The 23135-nt window shown below is 32.5% G+C and overlaps 1 protein-coding gene across 1 annotated transcript in view; it reads right to left on the reverse strand.

The window, feature by feature from the left end:
• Positions 1–21300, reverse strand: part of Smp_124730 (choline-phosphate cytidylyltransferase) — a gene marked incomplete at both ends in the record, with an annotated part of 23110 nt that extends 1810 nt beyond the window's left edge. Inside the window, 5 exons of the mRNA XM_018796227.1 lie at positions 681–1081; positions 15097–15235; positions 19736–19818; positions 20733–20884; positions 21225–21300. Coding sequence (XP_018650461.1) covers positions 681–1081; positions 15097–15235; positions 19736–19818; positions 20733–20884; positions 21225–21300 — 851 coding nt within the window. The remainder of the gene's footprint in view (positions 1–680; positions 1082–15096; positions 15236–19735; positions 19819–20732; positions 20885–21224) is intronic.
• Between the last annotated feature and the right edge of the window lie 1835 nt (positions 21301–23135).

The raw sequence follows: 23135 nt of genomic DNA on the forward strand, positions 1-23135 counted from the left end.
ATCAGAAGGGGTTTTGAGGATATTATAGTAATTTTAATAGTTGAAATCATGAGTCAATTGAAGCTAGATCACCATGGAAAACCTGAAAGCACTGGACGGCCGTTTCGTCCTATCGTGGGACTCCTCAGCAGTGCATATCCACGATCCCAACTCGTGGGATTCGAACCCAGGACCTATCGGGATCATGGATGCACACTGGTGAGGAGTCCCACGATAGAAAAAAACGGCCGTCCAGTGCTTCCAGGTTTTCCATGGTGGTCTAGCTTCAATTGACTCATGATCTCAACTATTGAAATATAGAGTATTTCTCAAAAAGAAATAGAGACAAGAGTAGTTGAATCTATTTATTCATTACTAATATTAATATATTTTGATGAAAAATCATTACCATTTCACGTAGATCAAACATGTTGATCTTAAGTAGCCAGTAAGACGGAGAGGTGATAGAAGTCCGATAATATTACATATTTTTTCTATCCTAACAAATTTCTAATTTTACAGTTACAGTGCACCTTTGTCTAATGTTCATAAAAAGACTTTACAACAAGTATTCCTCGCTGCTCAAAGATCATTTTTATATATTAACCTGTTACAAAAACAAATTTCTAAAATGGAAAAATCATTATTAAGCTAATTGAAAGTAATATAATAATCATAGGCTAAAAGCCATTAAAACGTACATTCTTTGTTCATTTATCTGTTCATCAGAATCAGTAAATGGACTACTGGAATGTGACCCATACATTGTCATACTATAACATTTTCTTGACTTTTTACTATACGGTTCTTCTGAATCATCATCATCGTCATCATCTTCGCTAGCGCTACATGTTGGTGATGTTTGGGGTGTATAAAAAGTTGAATTCAATGATGATATAGGTCTTTTACAACGACGTGATGACCACCAATGACGTAAATGACCATCAGAACCAAAAATACGCATAAATGAACGAACAACTTCATGTGAAATATCTTCTAATTGATCAACAAATTCGCGACGTTTACTATCAAAATTTTGAATAAAAGTAGAACCACGTTTCATCATGTTTTCAAGATTATATTGTAATTGAATACTTTTTTCCTACATAGATTTAATTCAGGAAAAAAGAAGATATGAAATCATACAACGTCACTAATAATCATTTCAAGAAACAGAATTTAAAGGTATTTATAAAAATTTTAATTGCATGTATATCCAGCCGACAAGATCCAAAAAAAGGAGAGCACATGCACCGTGAATTCCACAACTAGCTATTATCTAACTCAACTTAAAATAGTTGCGACTTAATGGCAGTGTTGAGGCAATATGAATAAGACCAACAATTGTAGTCTTTTACAATAACAACAAAAAGATTTAAACGACACTTACAAATGAAATAGAGTGATATGGTCATAAAAAAAGTTAACTTCGTGCAATCGTAAGGTATTTAAATTTTCCCCATTTTGAAATCGTGAAGATTGACAACTCTGGAGGATGATTCTGTTAGTTGCGGATGATGTTATTGTCCAGAAGGAATAATGAAAACTTGACAATTAAACCATCTTATTTCAAACAGAAAGTAATCCTAAATTCACTTGGTGTTGTTTACTTGTATCTTCCCATTGTTATTTAGGACTGCAATTGATCAGTCTCTTGTTGGCATATGCGCATCCAGTGCGGACTGCCTCAATATTGCCTGAAGTAAGTCTACCAAAAATCTTCTACATCAATGAGTAGTGAAAACAGTATGTGTTTCTAGTTCGAAAACACTTTACTAAAATATCTTCTTACTTTATTACTAATGATTGAGGAGTGTTCGAAATACCTAATTTCTAGGATGTTATTTCAGTATAAACAAGTAGTGACTGACGTAACATACGTTTTTCGATAAGAGGAATGTTAGGTAACAGCATTGAAGAAATCTTAAGATTAATTTATTAACATTGACAGATTGAACATTTCTCTTCTAATACTGACTTAGATACGTGCTGAAGAACAATTCGCTGGTGAAACTATGGGGATATTGAATGAGTAAACACTGTCAATATTAAATGTTTGAATTATTTGGTTGTTGATATATTTGACTGAATTTTGGTCAATCTTTTTTGTCATACGTACATCCTGTAAGAATAAACCTCGATAAAGCCGTTTTTCATAAGCTTTTAATAGATAGTATAGATGAAGTGTGGATAGCAGTGGAATCTAGGATACGTGTTTCGTCCTATCTTCTTATTTTGAGTTGTATCCCATGACAACAACTTGTGACTGAATAGCTATGTCGAAGTGATTTGCACAAGGTGTATATATGTCAACTAGGACTGATCAAAATTCAGTCCTGAATATCAACGAAGGGATAATTCAAACCTTTACTAATAATGATAAAGGCATAATGCTCCATTAAACAAGTTAATGATCATTTATAATCAATAGCTTAGTGGATAATGCATTGGAAATTTAGAAAGGTGCTAAGTCCAGGTCTTAACATGAACATCAGCACTGAGGTGTAGGTACATTCTATTAACAAGTCCTGAAAACTGCGTCCTGAATTTAACTGCTAGTCATAATTCATCTATTTTATGTTGCCTTAATTAACTCTATCTAATAAAACTTCCCTTTATACGACTATTTTATGCTTTAACTTTGTCACAAGCACAAATCACGAACCCCTTAGGATATAGCTAGCTAATCAGGAACTTTACCCTCATTATATCACTCATCTGAGACAAATCTTTGCTATCATTCACTAAGCGCCAATATCAGTTTGAAGTTTATATATGTGTCGTAAACCTGCTTACTATTTGAAATACATATATGTTAATTAAAAAAATGTTCTGAAATAAGCCTTATCGTGATACGTGATTTAAGAAATTAAACGTTTACTTATGGAAGTATAATCCGTTTATATATATATATATATATATATATATATATATATCACCTATAAATTGTAACAATAGGGTAACTTCATTTGACCTGAATGAAAACACAAAACTCTGAGAAATATGATTCAATGATGTTTGCATTAAGTACTAATACTATTACTACTACTAATAATAATAATAATGTGTATTGTCACATGCTGTCTATACATGTGATAGGATTATTAATTCATTACTATCATGACGAAAAAGTATTTCTGGATTACTTGTTTGTGAAGCTGAATTTTAATTTCAGGTCAACTAAAAACACTAAAATAGATGAATAATGGAATAGAATTTTGAATAGATTAATAAAGTACCTTTACATTTACGTAGGAAAATTATTTTTAGAAATTTAAGCAGAGATGTATATAGTGGCAAGCAGTGGAGTCAAGGATACATGTATCATTCTGTTCGGGGCTCGCTAGCTGGATGCACCTGAATCCAACAGTTGATGTTAACTCAGGGACTTGAACCTAGTAACGTTCGCTTCAAACGTCATCGCATCATTTAGTTAGCTACCGAGTCCAGTTAGCCATTAGCTTAAGCAATGGGGTGAATTTTAATTCAGAGTGCCAGGAGCCTAAAAATTCTCTGATGTTCTTAATATTCCCTCTATCTAGGAATCCATCATTTTTCCAGTCGAGTGTGTGTCCACAGTTGCCCACATACATTGATTTAAACGGAGATATGTCATGGCGTTTGACCGCTAATTGATTTTCGTGCGGGCGAAAATGAGGGTATCCAATTTGTCCGATGTGGTGTTTTTCGTAGTTGAAACGGTTTATTTTGCAGATGGTATTTGGTTTTTTTTGTTTTGTCATTTCATCCTCTGGTTTGTATGGGATTGGTTGAAGTGATCTTGATGGTCTATGTGTTACATCTATTCCAAAAAGCTTCAATAATCTCACTGTATTTTCTGATAGGTTTTTTAACTATGGTGGGATGATCCATTTGGTGGTTTCTGTACTTGATTTCGCTTCTACTGCTGAGTTGGGTTGATATTTCTTGATGAAGTTGCGTAGGCAGCCGTCCTTTTTAAAGATAGTCTTAAGATATTTGTCATCATTCTTCCGAGCTGCAAGAGTGTGTCCTCGCTTCCTTAAGTAAAGTTACCACGCAATTGATTTTGTGAGTTCCTGGGTTGTTGCTGCTGTAATTGAGAATTTGATCTGTGTGGATCTGTTTTCAATAAACCTGAGTTTACGGTTTCTCTGTGTTGGTTCTGTTGATTAGTACATGCAAGAATGGTAGTTTGTTGTTTGACTCCTTTTTCATTGTGAATTTCTTTTTTATTGAAGACATATTTGTAGTAGCGATGATAGTGAAGAAAGATGGATCCAGAGAATACAGTTTTTAAAGGCAGAAAAAAACATGTATGACGGAATATCGGAGCTCAAGATCTAGATGAACAGTAAATACACGTGGACAATTATAATCTATTCGGAGTCACATCATCAAACGTTTTTTTTATAGCATTTTAGCAGTTCAGCTGCAAAGTGAATAACGTTAAGCGACAATAAATGAGTACTAACTAAATTTTAAAAACTAGGTTTTTTAAAATGCAATGAAATTCCACATTTCAAATATCGTAAAACAGAACTTAGAGGATGTAATAATTTAAGATACGTAACACATAGAAATTCACTATTACATTCAAACGTGAAAGTTAGTTCGACTTTGAATACTTGATATAGGATTAACCAATGGAAGAGCCATTAATTTTAGTTACTTAAAACCTTGAAATAAAGCACGCAATATCAAGCCACACTACCACTTAATCGGCAGGATTCAATCGTCAATATGACATTGATCACTACCCACTCAGTGCTCAATCGATTGTAAAATTATAGTGATTATTAACAAAAGCAAAACGAATGACTGTGTGAATATATTTGTGTTTAGTAAAGCCTATTTTTCGTTGTTGCCTAATACGATGAAACACCTCTTTAATTCACTATGAGGACACCAGACAAACGTCGTAAAGTTGCATATAAATTACTGACTACTAGGAGAAAAATTCAATAATACCAGATAAAATATTGATGAATTCGAGCTAACTTTACTTGAAATATTTCAATGGATAGTGAACCAAAACAAACCAACACAAGTTTTTTTTTCGCGTTGTCAAGTAAGAAACATTGTACAAAACTCATTTCAGTGCTGATTAACACTTATTAATTACTCGTCTAGAAATTATGAATTTACTGTAAGAAGTATAAAAGTAAAAAAAATTGATCAGACAAACGGCTTTATTAGTTGTACTGTTTCATTTTTTCAAAAAATAATATTTTACAGATTGTGTTAGAATCCTTGTGATCAATATTAAAACAGTAGAATTCAGAAGAAGCTGGCAATCCAGCCTATCAAATACATGACTATTTAATTGTATAAGCTGTTGAACCTATTATTATTCAAAAAATAAACACTATGAAGTGAAGTAGGTCTAAAATCAATCAACCATAAGCAACGTAGAACCTGGCAAACACCTGTATCATTTCACGTTATCACACTATATCAGTATAGTGAGATGAAATTAACGAGGATAAGGCTGGATTATTAGAACAAGTAACTACATCAGAAAACATCAGGTATAAAGAATATGATTGGGAAGAAAGAATGGACTTGTGGAATGAAAAATATGAGGTAATTTTAAAATTCAAGATTTAAAGGAAGCTAGAGTAAATACGTGAGTCATTATGACCGATTCTGAGCCGCATCAACTACTAATTGAGCGGACCCCAACCACGTTATCTGCACAGTTCAGTTCAAAAGTCGATGACTTTATAGACATAAAGGATTACTCATATTTCGGAGATAGAAGAAAAATGGAACAAAGCTATGTCACCATAAATAATTCTTGGTCAAGTACATTGGTAACTGTGAAAGATCACAATTACTAACATCACAAAAGAACTGTTGTAGTGTGGGTTACTAATATCCACATAAGCAGTATGTAACGATGGTCAGGCATAGAATGTATTTCACTAAAAGATTGATAAGGAAAGAACGGAAACGAAACGCAATTGGTATGAAAATGCATGAACAATGAAATCTGAGACAATAGACTGATATTTGCAGAAGGAACAGTCAAGAATGAGACAATTGGTTGATTGTTTGTAAATTAACTGCTTACTGTATGGTTGTCAGATTTTAGTGAGATATTCTGTAATTTCGTGTCAAATACATTCGACTGTACCCAATCGTGTTCTTGTTCACTATACTATGATAAGAATATCTTGGAATTACGAGTCGCATAGCTTATTTCATTTTTGTCTGAGCCACTATAACTGTCTTCTTCCACCATTTTACACCTTAGATAATATTCCTTCTGGTCAAACAATAGAAAAAAATAGTATAGAATACCTAGAATAGTGGTCAACATTGGATATCAAACAACTACATTAGAGATGAACTGCAATATGAACTGTGTTCGTCACATTTCTGGGAAAGATTACGATTCGACATAGAACAATATCTGATTATGAATGATTGAGATCTTTAGAACATGAATGGGAATTGATGTGAACTTGATAGTGTGGCGACTGACAAGGACAAAGTGATGAAAATCAAGAAGCCGATACGAGACAGGAACAACTTAATATTGCAGAAGTTAAAAATGAAATGGGAGAATCCCGTGTACATAGTAACGGATGATGACCTTGAAATACAAAAGAAATAGCAAAGAGTGCTAACAACACGCTAGATAACAGCAAAAATCATCGCGGAGATAAGGATTAGGAGAATGTTCTTGCAGTTACCCTTACCACCCAAAATAACCATTTATCAGCAAAAATCAGATAACCCGTGGTCTTGCTAGCTGTATTCTACTGACGTTTAATAGAAAGTATCATGTAAAAGGAAATACAAATAGACAGTGTTAATCTTGTCAATCAACCATGTGTCATTTTCTCCAATAGGGAGACGGTCTGATTCACAGGAAGCTTTTAGTTGTGAACAAAGCAAAAACAACAAAATTTGGCGTGTAGACTCAATTTATTCTGTTTCACTGCTACTAAGGGCCTGAAAGGAGCCTAAAATTAAAGTACAGTTAGGAACAAAAGGTTGAGATACTTGAGTTAGTACGTTTGAGATAGCTATCAAGAACAGAAATCATAGTAAGTGGAACAGAATACAAAATGTGTTTTAAAAATAGTTATATGTTGGAAAAACGCCATGAAGGGTAAAGCTGAGGTTATTCCTTGTATTAGAACTTTCGATTTCGTTTCGAACATGCATCCCAAATTCACAAAGGTAAATCCAGGTTCTAACTAACGGAAAAAATATTTGGCTCTTACGTAAGGAAATATCTTAAGATATCGAAAACAATGCTGATGTGTAAAAAACCCACCATAAAATGACAAGAAAATATTGAATAGGTAATTCTGGTTCATGGTATGCAAAAAATCTACCAGAATTAATTCGACAATTTTGAACGTGGAGGAAATAATGAATGAGGTCATTACAGAATACAAACGACCAATCACCAAGTAGAGCACAATGTCATGTTTGTCTAGTAACTTCGTGATAATTGAATTCTATTGATCAGGTTGCAATGTAGTCACTAAACTTTGCTTGTACTATGTTGAGAAGTTAGATGATTGAAGCTAGTCGGCAGGAGACCCTGGACTTAGGGAGCATCAGTCCTCTCAATATTGTAGATACATCTCAACGATGAGTGTCAATCAGCACGAAACCTAGATCCAGGCTTTTATGTCGACTAATTTGAACCAACTAGTATTTTATGATAAATTGAAACCAAACGAATTTTCATTATTAATGTTTTTAACATAGTTTTTGTTTCCATAAAAACAAACAACAAACTAAAGAACAAGAATAAAAACATTATTTGGATGACTGTTCACAAACTGACTCTTCTTTAATAAATGTTTTAACTTTAAATGGGAAATTCTAAAATTTAAAACACAATAGTTATTACGCACCTTACGGAATATTAGGATACACCTTTCAAGTCTGTTGGAAACGATATATTTAGTTTAGGTAGATAATATCTCTTAAGTTTGCACACGGAAACACACTCGAAAGTAATATTATTATAGAATTGAAGGTAAATACAGATGAATTTTTGATTAGTGGAACATGTTAAATGATGAGACTATAATTTATGGACCAACCAATGAAGTTAAGAATAGCAAACCTTGGATATTAGCGCGAAATTCATTCACAAACATTGTTAAATAACATGTTGCCATCATAGCTGATGCTAGTTCATGATGAAATACCATATTTTAATTCCTAACATTAAATTCTAACTCTAAATCCTAATCCTGGTAGGTAGGTGAGTTGTATCAAGGTCAGTAGCGCTGCTCAAAGGTCGTCCACAAATTACAATCCAACCCATTAAATAATAATAATGAACACTGACTGAATTGTTTAAGTAATATGTAAATTTTAACGTATTTTAAATGTAAAATATTACAATAATAATAATAGAATTAAGTACAGATATAAATCTATACAAGAAAAAAAACATGTAGTTAAAACACACTACATCAGTAGTTGGATAAACTGGAATCAGAGGAAAAAAATCGGGGTTTTTTTTATGAAAAAAATACTAATTTGGCCGAGAAAGGACGACACTCAATAGTGTACAGTTAGTTTGTTTACAACGTGATCAATGGTACAGAATTATCACTAGTATTGCTATCGGAAGAAGTACTGTTAGTATTATCATTAGTAATATTATTTCCATTTAATAAATAAAAGCCAGAATCTTTTAAAATACCAATTAAACATTGTGATGTTGATAATGAATGTACCGATGATATACAAATATTCACATTTAATAACCATAATGTTAATGGTTGTTGATTAGTAGTAGTAGTAGTAGTAGTAGTAGTAGTAGTAGCACAATGAATTTCAAATAATTTATCAATTGTATTCAGTGTTGATTGTGGTGATAAAAATGTAATAGAACAAGATGAATGTATAAATGGATGAAGTGTACAAGACCAATTCACTTCATATGAATTAGTTAATTGACTAAAACGACTAGTTCTTACAAAATGTGGATAAATTAAACAAGATAATATATCAAAATGATTCATTATTTGATGTATAGTATTATTATCTGATGGTATAGTACAATGTTTATGCATTGCTAATTGACAACTAATTGCAAATAAATTACAAAGAACACTTTTTGATTGATGACAATCAATGATACATTGTGGTACAACAACACTTATTCGATAAGTTACCGTATAATGAAATGAATTATTTAATATATTTTTATCCATATCCGATAGTAATTTTGACATTAATAAATGTATTATATAAGGTAATTGTAAAAGATTTTTAATGTCATTAGAAGATAAACATTTAGACCAATTAGTTTTGATTACATCATGAAATAATTCACCTAATTTATTTAGATTTACTGCACCTTCTAAACCTAAATCCCAATTAGATAATTTACCATTTATTAATAATAATAAACGACTAATATGTACAGCGACATGAATTCGTGCTTCACAACTAATTTCATTTAAATGAGGTGAAGCTATCACATTAGGATGTTGTAATAATTTATCCATAATGGGATTTATTGATGAAGAACGAATGAGCGGTTCATTTTCAAAAACATCTAATGCTGCACCACAACAATGACCGGATTCTAATGCTTCTAATAAAGCCATTTCGTCAATAATACCACCATTGGAACAATTAATGATTCTTATGCCCGGTGAACAGATAGACAATGTTCTAGAATTTATAAGATGTTTAGTTTCTGGTGTTAAATCAATATGTAATGTAAGATAATTTGATTCACTTAGTACATTGTCTAATTCCATAACGGCATCTAACCAATCTGGTAAATTAATATTATCAAAATTATGATTTGGATCATAACCAATGATACGCATACCGAATACTTTCATTCGTTGACCGACAGCTGAACCAATTTCATTATTAATACCTATAATGCCTAAAGTTTTTCCAGATAATTCAGTAATATGGAATGTAGCATTTCTTTCAGTGGATTTCTTTTTAATATTGAACCATTCAGAAGAGGAATTTAATAGAATATGAGGAATATGTTTAGCTAAAGCTAATATTAATCCACAAGTATATTCAGTTGTTGATATGATATTTCCATATGGTGCATTAATAACTAGAATTCCATGCTCTTGTGCTGTGATACAATCGATAGTATCCATATTCCCACCAGTTCGAACAATTATTCGTAGACCGAATTTACATGCCAATCTTAAAATCTGATCAGTAATTGGAGTAGTTGAACTAATAATTAGAACACTAGCAGAAGATGATTGTAAAATATATAAGAGACGATCTTCGGAAACACAACTTTCTTTAAGATCATAAACAGTTAGACCATTTTCTGTCAGTAGATCGACCACCAATTCAACCAAATTATCAGCGATAACAATATTATTCAAAACAGGAAGCAATGACATTTTAATAAAACAGCATTAACTCAAGTTTAATGTGATGAAAAAAAATCACAAACGCCTATTTATAGTTATGGCATTATTGTATTTTGCTTAAATTGCACGGTTACCAAGCTAAATGTACACAATAGTAAATGTGAGTATAATATTGAAAGATTAATTAGGTAGATAAGCGTATAAGTGAAACGTACGTGACTATGAGCATTGTGAACTGATAAGGCCTTACATACAGAAATATATACATTGGTAATCTAGCAAAATAAGGTATCTGTCTGAATTGATCCGACTTTATAAAAATGAAACGATACATTTAGCCGTACATATGAAAGAAATGTAAAATACATTACGCATTACATGGGGGACAGTTATTGAATATAAGGTAAAAACTGTATTGATAGTCAACATATTTACACTGACAACTGATCTAAACACAACACCGTAAGATATTGCGTACATTATGGAAATGCTTAACACACCATATATAAAACTATTGGCTACTAACTAATTTTAAAGTAGTATCAGTTATATAGTGAAAGATTAAACAGCTTTAATGATGATCCACGTGGTATATGCTATATTAAACAGCCCCAAATACGAAGAGGAACATTTGAAGCTCAAATTATCCTAACTGCTAGCTCTTCATTAGGCATTATCCTCATGCTATAGCTAGAATATATGCAATCAAGCGATGATCTTTAGTAAGATATTATCGAAGTTGTTCTCTACATCTAATCTTACTATTTATATCAAATTGATCATGACTGTAAACTGGCGTGAATTCTGTAATTATTGTTTTCAGAATATATATATATATATATATATATATATATATATTAGTTTGGAGAGAGTTCCAAACATGAGACTGACACCAATTATTGGAAATTAGAGAGAAATCAACAAGCAGTTTCGTCACAGCTGGAAAATCTTTCACAGTGTGAAATCGACGGACTTTAGAACCTCTACATATCGCAGCAAGAATACATTGTTCAATAGCTTGTATTTCCAACGTCAGTCAATTAGGAATGGGGCACGAGTGTTATTCATCATTATCAGTCGTTTAGTGACAGCTTTACTCTCGAAATGGTTGATTCTATTGGTTACGGTCTCTTAATGAAACCTTTGAAAATCCAGCTCAAAGTCATCCAACCTACGGTTAGTTACTAAGTACTTTCGACATTATTTAGACACCTTTTTAGGAATAGAAAATATTCTTCACTTAATTTCCCATGAAGTTCTTTCACTCAAACCAAGAATGGATTACTGTCGGTTTCTTTATGAAAAAATAGATTTGGCTCAATATAACAGTGAGAGAATAACATTAGATATCAAAATCTTCAATAACAAGATCGAATAATGTTCACAACATTTTAACGATTATAATTTTACATTCCTACTTCTGAAATCATCACAACCCAAGTTTTAATTATCACTATACAAAGTTAACAGTATCCATAGCTTACTTTAGCTGTGTTCCACAAATAATTACTGTCTGAGAAGCAATTACTTTTAAAATAAGAATGTTATGAATTGACAGAATACCCATACTACTATTAAATATCGGCAAAATAAATAACGATTCGATGGGGAAACCTTAGTTAGATTTCATTTCCAAAGAAGTTTTCTATTATTAAAACACATGAGAGAGGAATTGTACTGGTGTAGAAATACTAGAAAGATAAGTGTAAAATTTTATGAACTCAACACAGACCTCTGTGTTGTCATTTTTAGAGAGATTTAGAGCACATATACATTTCAATGTTAACAACAAATGAGTAGGACAATTCTGCATGAATTACCAAGGACCAATGCATAGATATCATTATTTGCAAATAAAGTATTTTACACTAGGAATGTGTCAAGATTCATGTGCAATTTGATTATAAGTACGAAATAGAATGGAACAAGGATTAGCATGTAAATAGTGTGTAACATAATTTTAATGAATAGTAATTTGGTGGGTTTTAAGACTAAACGAAAATTTAAACAAAAGGGAATGGACTTAGGCTTTTTATTTCAAAACTATGTTTATTTAACTGAGAAAAAAACTTTTGGATTTTTCCCTCCTACTTGAGGATTCTTGTTTATAGGAGTCCTATAAAATGTTGACATTTGCAATTACAAGGTATGAAAATGATTCACATCTAATAAACCTAATGATACATTTTTATGTAAATGACTGTTTTGATATATCAAAAATAACCATTTTGTATGACATACAAAAATCATAGGAGTGATATTTATTTTATTTATTTATTTAAACACATAAATATTGGTACAAGGAAGCACCAGATAAATACGCGCCTCACAAATCTCATTCGATTTGTGTGAGGGCTGTGATACTGCCCAGGTGCCCAAACTGAAGCACGTGGTTTTCTTAGGGGCCCACACCCGGAGCCTTTGACCGAAAGATCTGATCCACAAGGCAGTGGAGCATCGTGAGGAGATGCAGTCCCATGGTAGCCGGTGATCAACGATTGATTCATACGCCATTTGTTCCCTCAGGATATTGGAGCCCATGTGCACCATTGGTTTGGAATCAGGGTTTTCCAACTCCCCTAGGTGAACTTTCTATGTCCACCAACCCAGTTAAAGCGCCGGACATTCGCTTCTCGTCCTGTCAATCTCGTAAACAACACCGGTGCCACAAGAAGGCAGTGAGTAGGACTTCCCTGGCAGAGGCTATATATTCGCTGGCCATGTGAGAGCATTTCGAGAGGGGGAGCGGACTCTCCTCACTCTCGGCCGTACCAGGGCATTTGGGGGCATAGGAGTGATAAGTTGTTTTTAGATAAATTAATTCCTATTCATCTAAGTATTTTGTCATAATTTCTACGGAATCCCACTCGGTCCATTTTAGCTTGGGAAACCGGGTAGTAGTATTAGCCTTTATGCCTAAATTACGGCCGGAAGACAGGTACATATGTCTGTATTTGTAGATACTTGGCAAATGAGTTACTTAAATGTATGAAAATGTAGATCATGGCTGATTTGATAAAAGTAAGCAGCAGAAACCAACAAATAGATCATCCTATCATATATGAAGCAAACATCGAGAATCACAAGATTATTCAGATAGTTTGAAGTAGGCGTAGAACATAAACTACCAAATCACTTCATTTAATCTTATGGATACCAAAAGGAGAAAAGCCAAACATCATCTATAAGACAAACTGCCCCAACTGAGAAGAACACCGTATCGAATAAAGTGGATACCTTCTTTATCGTATGAAAACTGACTACCTGTCAAAAATCGAGACGTATTTTCGCTCATATCAAAATACAGAAACGATTATGGACACATGTTTAATCTCGGACAGATAAAATATTAAGAAGATTAGAGGATATTTATGAGCTTTGCACTCAAGGTCACTCAACAAGCAATAAACATTTCAAAATCAACCCAATTCATTTACCAATTAGGAAAACCATGGAAAAAATTTAGGGTCAGAAATTAGGTCAAAGATTTACAATCAGAACTAATGTGCAGAAAATGACAGGACAAGTGTCGACAACAACCAACCAAAATTAAGGCTGAGAGACTAAACTGTCAGTCATATGTGGAGAAACTCGAATACCTAACTTTTACTTTGAATTTGTGCTGATAGTGTTGTCTACAAGGGCAATGAAAGCGGCAGAAGTAAACTACCCAGGTCAGAGAACGAAACACCTCCCCATTCATTTACCTCAGCTACAAATCTTTTCTAAAATTTCAAAGTGATCACATTCATATAAATCGTGTTAATCTAGAACCTATCTACAAATTGTAAATGCCAATGATTGTCTTATTTGATGTGAAGAGGAGAATGGAGGAAATGACAAACCACGAAAGTTATTCTTTTAGATATTATCTTACCGGACTCTTAACCTGTAAATTACTAAGATTTTGTTACGTGCCTGCTTTATTTCATAAATTATAAGCTTTTGATTAATTTGTAAATTACTGACTCATTCTCTTCCACTCAGACATTATTATAATTTAAACATGATTCTTGTATTTTTATGAGATAATAACCGCTCCTTTTCAATGTTCAATAAAAGTGCAATAGTATTTTCGAGCATTTTTCCACTCGTTTAGTGAATGAGTGTTGCATATAAGAGCGTGCTTTTCACTGGACATTTAACTTCAGTCATCTATATCTTTTATGGACACAACACAGTGGCGCATTCCAACTTCTTGGATGAAGAAAGTTAACAGGATGAAATTTAGAGTTTGAAATGAAGTCATCAGTGAAAACTGTGGTCTTATATGCAGCATTCAATAACTGAATCAATGGAAAACTAGACCAACTGGTTCTGTTATTCCATAATTATATGACCTCCCTAAAATGAAGAATGATATTCCTTCTTGTCCTATATTAGATATGAATAACTCGTGTTATCGTTAAATGGCTAACTGAAATTCTACGTCCAGTTAGAAATCAACTCAATAGATACACCCCAGTTGAGTGGTTTGATTTTATTTATTCAATAGTATGTATCAGTGTAACAGGGAACAAGATGACATCAATAGGTAATATATTTCTTTGATAAATTTAGTTAATGATGTAACATCACTCATCAGTATATAATTTTCTCCAGAGAATTTTAACATAGATATAGTGAGAAAAAACATCAGGAAACGTTTAACATATTACATAAACACTTTACTGGGGAAATAAAATAACATTGTTAAAATAGGATCTGGTATAATGGAAATTAAAGACTCAATAAAATATATAAACACACTTATGATAAAATAGAATTTGAGAATGATGAACGAACTTACTTTCATATAACTAATGTTTAAATCTTTTCTGGATAAACCACGTCGTATATTTCTTCTTAAATAAACATCATAATCACGTACAATACGTCCGATTACATCAGTAGTAGAAATTCCTTCTGTACGTTGAGTTACAAGAAACCTTAATGAAATGATAGAAATATGAATTTCCTGGGAAAGACTTTCAAAATGAATTCATTACACTATAACACGTAAGCGTTATGTAAATGAAATAACAATAGAAAATATTAAATGAACTGGTAACATTTAAATTATAGAGGATTAAACTGAACGAAAAATGTTTATAAGCAATAAAAAGATTTTATATAGTTGAGATCCTGAGTCAATTGAAGCTAGACCACCATTGGAAACCTGGAAGCACTGGACGGCCGTTTCGTCCTATTGTGGGACTCTTCAGCGGTGCGCATCCACGATCCCGCCTCGCGAGATTCAAACCCAGGATTCATGATCTGAACTATATAAAATTACTAAAATCTCCACAAAACCCCCTTGTGATAATAAAAAGATTGTTAACATTTGAGTGTTCTTGAGTACGTTCTTAATTAGTGAATTAAATTAATTTCAGTGATCAGAAGACTTGTAAAATAAATGAGAAAATACTGTTGGAATGAGATACAACAGTTGTTATAAGGTAGTTCATTAACTTGGATAATATAAGTGAATAAGTTGTAAAAATAAAGACAGTGATTAGATCATTGATTAATTTCATATGATACGGAGAATCTGAAGAATGTAAAAAACGAGATTTTATAAGCATGACAGTAATTGAACGACATTGTTTGAGTATTTTAAAGACTGATAATCAGGCGAAAAGTTAACCATTACACAGATGTATTAAATATTTTTAAAAGAACCTACACAATAGTAAATTATAAAAAGTTGCTTGAATATGAATGTCTGGTAAGCACACAACAAAGAATATTTACATAATATAACTACCAGCGTGGCTGAATAGTTTGATAGGTTAATTAACTTGGCTTTTAATCATTAAATCAACGGTTCAAATTTAGTTACGGTTAATTCAATTTAAGCAATCTGATACGATTGTTGGCCATGGTATTTAGTTCACTAAGTTAAATCAGTTTTGTTGGTAAGTGAAGAATATGTATTTGGGATCTGGGGGAATATCGTAATCAATGGTTAAACATGTTGGTAGACGTAAGCTCTGAATTGGTGGCAACGGTGCCAACATATACATTACTTGTTTTCTCTCAGACCCTAGATTTCAAAAAAAATTATTAGTTATTCAGTCTTTCTTCTTGAAGTATGCAGACAACGCTTAACATTTTATACTACTGCTGTTTTAACTCATTAAATGATCTTAGCAAAACCATCATTGAAAACCTGGAAGCATTGGATGACCGCTTTGTCTTAGCACGGGACTCCGCAGCAGTGTGCACAAACGAACCCACATCCGGAAACCAAATACAGAAACTACGGTCTCGAGCGCGAATGCTTGACGTCTAGGCTACTAAGCCGGTATCCAACGATTTGAGTGTCTGACATATTAAAATTTGAACTTAACTTCTTAAAAGTAATATTTATTTGATTTAATCTTATTTGATATGGTAGTTTTTCATCTGACTAAAAAAAGTAGAAGGAAACTGAAGAACCTGAAAAGATGATTGTTAACTGCAGTCCAAGTGCTAATGTCTGAAACCATGAGTCACTACACTTTACATGAAGTAAACTAAGAATACGAAGACAGGTGTAAGTGGGGATTTTAAAGATTTTCAAAACACATCGTCTTGACCAAATAAAACAATCATTTATATTTGTGACCATTACACAAAATAGATGATTAGATGACAATATTACATATACGAAAAATGCGTAGTTACTTCAGAAACACACAATCAGGTTCACTGAACTGGTAAAAAGTATAAATATCACACTGAATTGATATAAAGAATATTGATCTTTTCATCCCGTCTTATAAATGACAAATGTAATTCCTTCATCAAATTAACGTAAAATCATTCATTTCTACATACTAACGGGTTACTAATACAAAAAAACTGAATCATTGAACAATACAGTCGACCTAGAAACATATTATCTTATGACATATTTTATTGTTTTAAGATTGGTAAACTTTAGTCAGATTCTTTACACTCAAGTGAGTGAAACAAGTATTGAACTTAAGACTAGCCGGACTACACTACTATCCTAAGATTTATTTGCTACCAAAGATAATTATTCAATTTGAGAATTATGAAAGCAAATTTAACCTTTGGAACAGTGATCGATCAATGTTTAATAATTATAGAGAGCACTGTTAGACTAGGAAAAGTATTTTAACTTAATGATATCATTGACTGAGTCATATTGAAGTTATGAGATTACCAAGTCGTACAGAAAATTACAACATATGGGGATATCAAAATAAACTATCAATTTATAAGATTACTGACTCAAAAGAAAGTGGAAACTCCATAACCGGTGTGAATTACTTTAGTCTAAGGTTAATATCTTAAATCCTAACATAGTGGAGTGGATGCATTTGTGTTGCTGTACATTTTGTACTAAATTTGCAAAATGACACTATTATGAACATTTTATATTCCTTGATTTCTTCAGCCTTTTTGAATTCTGAATTAATACATTTACTCATTAGTTTTCGTTTATTTACTCTTTTTGATCGGTAAAACGTATGAAACCTATCAGAGTAGTACACATTTATGTCAAGTACTAAGACATCTGTTTTTCCTTTATCTATCTATCTATCTATCTATCTATCTATAGAATTTGGGAGAAAAAACCTTTCTACAAAAAACTCATCTTTGTACTTTTTCAAGTTCTTGAATAGTTAAAAGTTTTTTATAAGTACACAGAAGGAAACAGAAAACAAAAGAAATCAAAAAACAAAGTCAATTTTAGGGAAAGACTCTAAAGATTAACTTGATTAATGTAACACCAGCTTTGGCTAATCAGCAATGCTATTTAAAATATAGCCTGGTATAAATATGAGTTAGACCTAATCGCCATACCAAATCAGAACAGATAGATAAAATTAACAAAATAAATACTAAAAGGGTTAGAATAATTGTAGTAGCAGTGATATTGAGAAAGACTAAAAATTGAGAATATACTTCGAGAAGGTAGCATGCACCTCAATGAGTTGCTCACCGACTATGTGGTCAAGCTGTCAAGTAGTCAAGTCTACTTCCAATCCAGTTCCTTTTTTCGTGCACCTACCAACAAGGCTCAACTCAACAGTCAATAATTCCACAAACTGAGCTCATATTTTGTTTTAATAAACACTAATTTTTCCCAACCTTTTCTCATTTTAGGAAACATAGTGAGTCATTGTGGACATGCGTCACATACGTCTCAGTCACCGAAGATACACAGCTTCATTAATCGACTATTTTTAAAGTGAAACAAACAATATGTGTTAATGTTAATCGGGAAATCTGAGTAGAAACAACTTAATAAATAATAAAACAGAAGGACATTGGAGAGGTAGGAGTAAATATGAATAGAACAATTGAGCTAATAAAATAAAACTCTAAACTAAGGAAATGATTAAGACAGGGACAGTTTTAAAATGTAGATTTCAAACAGAATAAAGGTTTAAATAGGATGGTAACTGACGGTGGAATTCAGGACGCGCATTTTATCCTATTTGTGACTCGTTAGTCGGATGTACCTGCTTCCCATAGTCGATGTTAACTCCAGGGCATGAACCCAGTACCTGTCGCTTCAAACGCCATCACATTATCCACTTAGGTGCTTAGTCAAGATAACAATGAAAGCTCCACGACTAAACCATCCAGCTCAGAGAACGAAACTCCACCTGAAAAAGGTACATCAAGACCACTGAATCGGGGTGTGTCCCATACTTTAAACTCTAATTAACCCTATTCAGGTCAAAATTAATGGAGATATATTCAAGATATCTGATAGATTCATATTTGACAAGACGTACCCTGAGAGTATGGATTCCACCTGTATGATATGATTTCACGTCATCCAATTACGCAGCGTGAGGCGTCATTATTGAGCTGTTTGGGTTGCGGCTACATTATAGATACACCTTCCCGAAGAGTGCTAAACAACAGGAAAACTAGGTCTAGGGTTTACAATCGACTATTTTAATCAACTAACATTAGTTTGTTTTAAATACTATTCGTATTCTATCTCCATTTATAAAGGGAAAACTTTGTACGAACCTATTGATAAATGAAGTAACTATGCTTACAACAATTACATATATTCATTGTTACTGTAGTGACACTGAGAAATCAATATTAAGTAAGATGATAAGTAACTTTTATCAGAAAATTATGATTGAATTAAGATCTTTTTACTCTTGTTTAGAAGTGAATAATTGATTTGTACATCAATAAAGGCATTATTTTCACTGAAACTTTCATCAAACGCTAAACTTTTAAATAACAATTACATTAATAGTAGGTTTCTTAATTTAAGAGTTATTTAACTGATACTATACTTATCGCAAAATATAAATCACTTTAATATTTTCATTTTTTCATTCTAGTAATAATCAGTACTTGTAGTCTTACATTTAACTAGATAACACAATGGAATACTTTTCTATGCAAGATAAAATGATTCGAAGAACTAAACTGACTTTATTCAAGAGTTACAAACTTACATGCCAGCATCCTTTAGTGGTTTGTACACATCTTCACTATCAGGTGATGCATATGGAATGTCATCATGTGCAACAAAATCAATCTGTGAGAAATTGAAATAGAAAATCAAATTAACAATGAAGATATTTCTTTTAGAAATTGTGTGTGACAAATTAATAAGACTGATGAGCTTATGCATGAAGATGTCAACCACATAAAAAGAAATGACAATGATAACACGAACAGTGACCAAATTATAACAATGATGAATAAAAAGTAGAAATGTTAAATAATACTTTGTCTAATTACATTTTAATTGTTACCTGAGAATGGAATGTAACAGATCAAAAAAACATAACAAACTATGCTGATGATTTCAGTTTTTGATTTAATCTGATGCTTCATGCTTTGGAGTTGCATAATCTCATAGAATTTATTCATATATCAACGAATGGTGATCCACCTTGTTCTAATACATGGCCGTGAAATATATATATATAAAGTAGAAAACATTTGTAGGTTATTAGTATTTATTGGCATATGATGAAACTATTGAGTAATGATGATGTTAGGTGTTGAGTATTAGGTAAAGAGAATATGAAAATAATTAAGGAAAAATTACTTGACAAGTTAAATCGACAAAAATACAAAGAACTATACTTGTGATTGCGTAACTCCTTTATTAACTACAGATTTATGTGCTCGGCTATGAGTCACATTATTTATGAGGTCCAGTAATACTATGCAGCTCCCCAAATGGAAGTAGATGAAGTGAATTACGAATATGTGACGTACTGGTTTTAAGTTAAGTGCCGTTAATCATAAATCCACAGAAGTAGCAAAATGATTAAATATTAAAATTCATTGAGTTAATCATAAACAACGTAGAGCCTGGACATGAATGTCTTATTTCAAGTTGTCACACCAAATCAGCACAAAATGAGATTAATGAAATATGTAGTAAAATAATTCCAAAAAACAATAACAAAGATATCACAATATCACTGGATTAATTACCTTGTGTTTCTGCAAAAATTCACTAGTGATAGACCAAGGAGCATCATTTATAACTTCATCCACATAACGACAATGTCTTATAGCTTCATAACGTTCTTTCTCATTCATGACTGTACGACCCTTATAATGGTGAACATCTGCGTCATTAGAGACTGAGATAAAATTGAAGCACGTGAATCAAAGTAAAAATTAATCAGTACAAAGATATTTATTGAAAAAAAAAGAAACAGTGTCATTTGTTTACTAGAAATAAACAAAATAAGTTACAAAACGTAACATGGTAGTCTTACATGTCACTTTATTCCTAAACTTTAAGCCATACCTAACACATAGATTGAAAAGAACAGTTTACTATCGAAATTAAACTTGATTTTATTGATATGACTAAGTGAAATTATGATTAAATGCTAACAAAGTTTATAAAGAATTATGATTGTCATTTTAAAATTATTTTTTAAGATGTTTTATTAGCAATAATCAAATCAAACTTACCACCAACAATAAGGTATGTATCAGGGAAAGCGCATTTCGCTTGCATTAACTGACGAGCATGGCCAGAATGAAACATATCATATGCTCCATCAGCATACACACGGACTTGTCTAGGAGCTAAAATAATAAGACAGTAAAAAATGTATGAGTTCTAGTTGAGATTTTTAGGAGGAGTATCGAGGTTTGTGCATATATGCGTATAGTTGACTGCAAAATATAAAAACTTTACCATTAATTTTAACGAAGTGGTGGTTCTTTATCTTCGCTTTGATCCTACGGTTTTGACTTATTTTATAAATTATCTCCACGGACCCGCATTTTCTTTTCGAATTATATTGTCAATATCCAATCTTCTCTACTACCAATAATACTGTTGCGACCTCTACTACTCCAATATCGTATCTTGTACTGATATGGTGTGGCAATTTGAAATAATGTATATATATCAGGCTCTACGTTGCGTATGGCTGACTGACTCAGTAGTTAAGGCATTCAACGTTAAGTCATTGATTTTCAGGCTCGAAGCCTGCTTCATCTACTTTGGCTTTCAGCATTCATGTGGTATTACTAAGTTTTACAATATAGTTTGAAGCCAAGTACACTTATCTGCACTTCGTAAATGAGTTAAAATGAATACTGTTAATTTAATTCATGAAATACTACCAAATACTTGCTAGAGATACTATAATTAGTAGGCATACATGTAAATAAAAGCAATAACAAATCTGTGAGCTGAAGCGTAAATCGCATCGTAAGTCATAACGAACTGATGGTAATTAGTCATCTCGTTTAACATGTTTCTAAGCACAATTTGCCAACGTAGGTTTACTACAAAGATGTTAACTAAAACAGGATTACATACATAAAGGCTTTGTCAAAATTTATGCACTGCACTGATTAATCATCACAGAGTAAAAACCCAACAAAAGAACGAAGGTATATGAAAACAAATAATATTTTAGTAAAAAGAGATAAATATACATAAACCGTATGTTTAAGTTTAGAAAAAGATAAAGAACGACAGGGCATGTGCTAATATATTGTAGCTAGTAGTTGCGTATATATAGAAATGAGTATAAGAATTCATCAGTTTTTAACATTTCGAGGACTGTGGCAAGAAAATTTACATTTAGAAACAATCAACCAGTAGCTTTGTACCCTGATGACACTTCTAGGGGGCGATCTTCTTTCTCTCTTTCAACCTACTTTCACCTACGTCAATACTACATACCGATGCGATGAAACTTGAAAAGAGTTGCAAATCTAACATAAAATGTAAGATAGTTGGAAAATTTCAAAAATCTTTGAAAGCATTAGTTAAGGAACAGATTCTGTTTAGCTCCTTATTTATTTTGTTTCTGTATCTCAGGTTATTCGTTTAGATTAATATATTTGAGATATCAGAGAAGTGTTTTATTTGAAGTTCATATTATTATTATAATAAAAATAATCAAAAAGCATTTTGGACGCCAAAGAAAGGAGATCTGAGAAAATGTGAGGATTAAAGAGGCATCACACTACTGTCATGACCAGGAAACGTTTTCAATAGAGTGTTGCTGTACCGGACGCAGTAGACGCCCGACTTCGAGATCAACAGACTGGATTCTGTAAGGATCGGTCGTGCATAAACCGAGTCGGATCATCGTCGAACAATCAGTTGAGTGGAACTCGTCACTTTACATCAACTTCATTGACTATGAGAAGGCGTTCGACAGTATGGACAGGGAAACATTACGGAAATTTCTCGGACACTATGGAGTTCGTGAGAGGATTATCAACATTATCCAGAGCTCATACGACGGACTACAGTGCAAAGTCGTGAATGGAGGACAGCTGATAGACGCATTGCAAGTGAGGACCGGAATCAGACAACGCTGCTTACTCTCATCATTCCCTTTTCTTCTGATGATT

Source organism: Schistosoma mansoni, chromosome 2 (genome assembly GCF_000237925.1).
Source record: "Schistosoma mansoni strain Puerto Rico chromosome 2, complete genome".
NCBI lineage: Eukaryota > Metazoa > Platyhelminthes > Trematoda > Strigeidida > Schistosomatidae > Schistosoma > Schistosoma mansoni.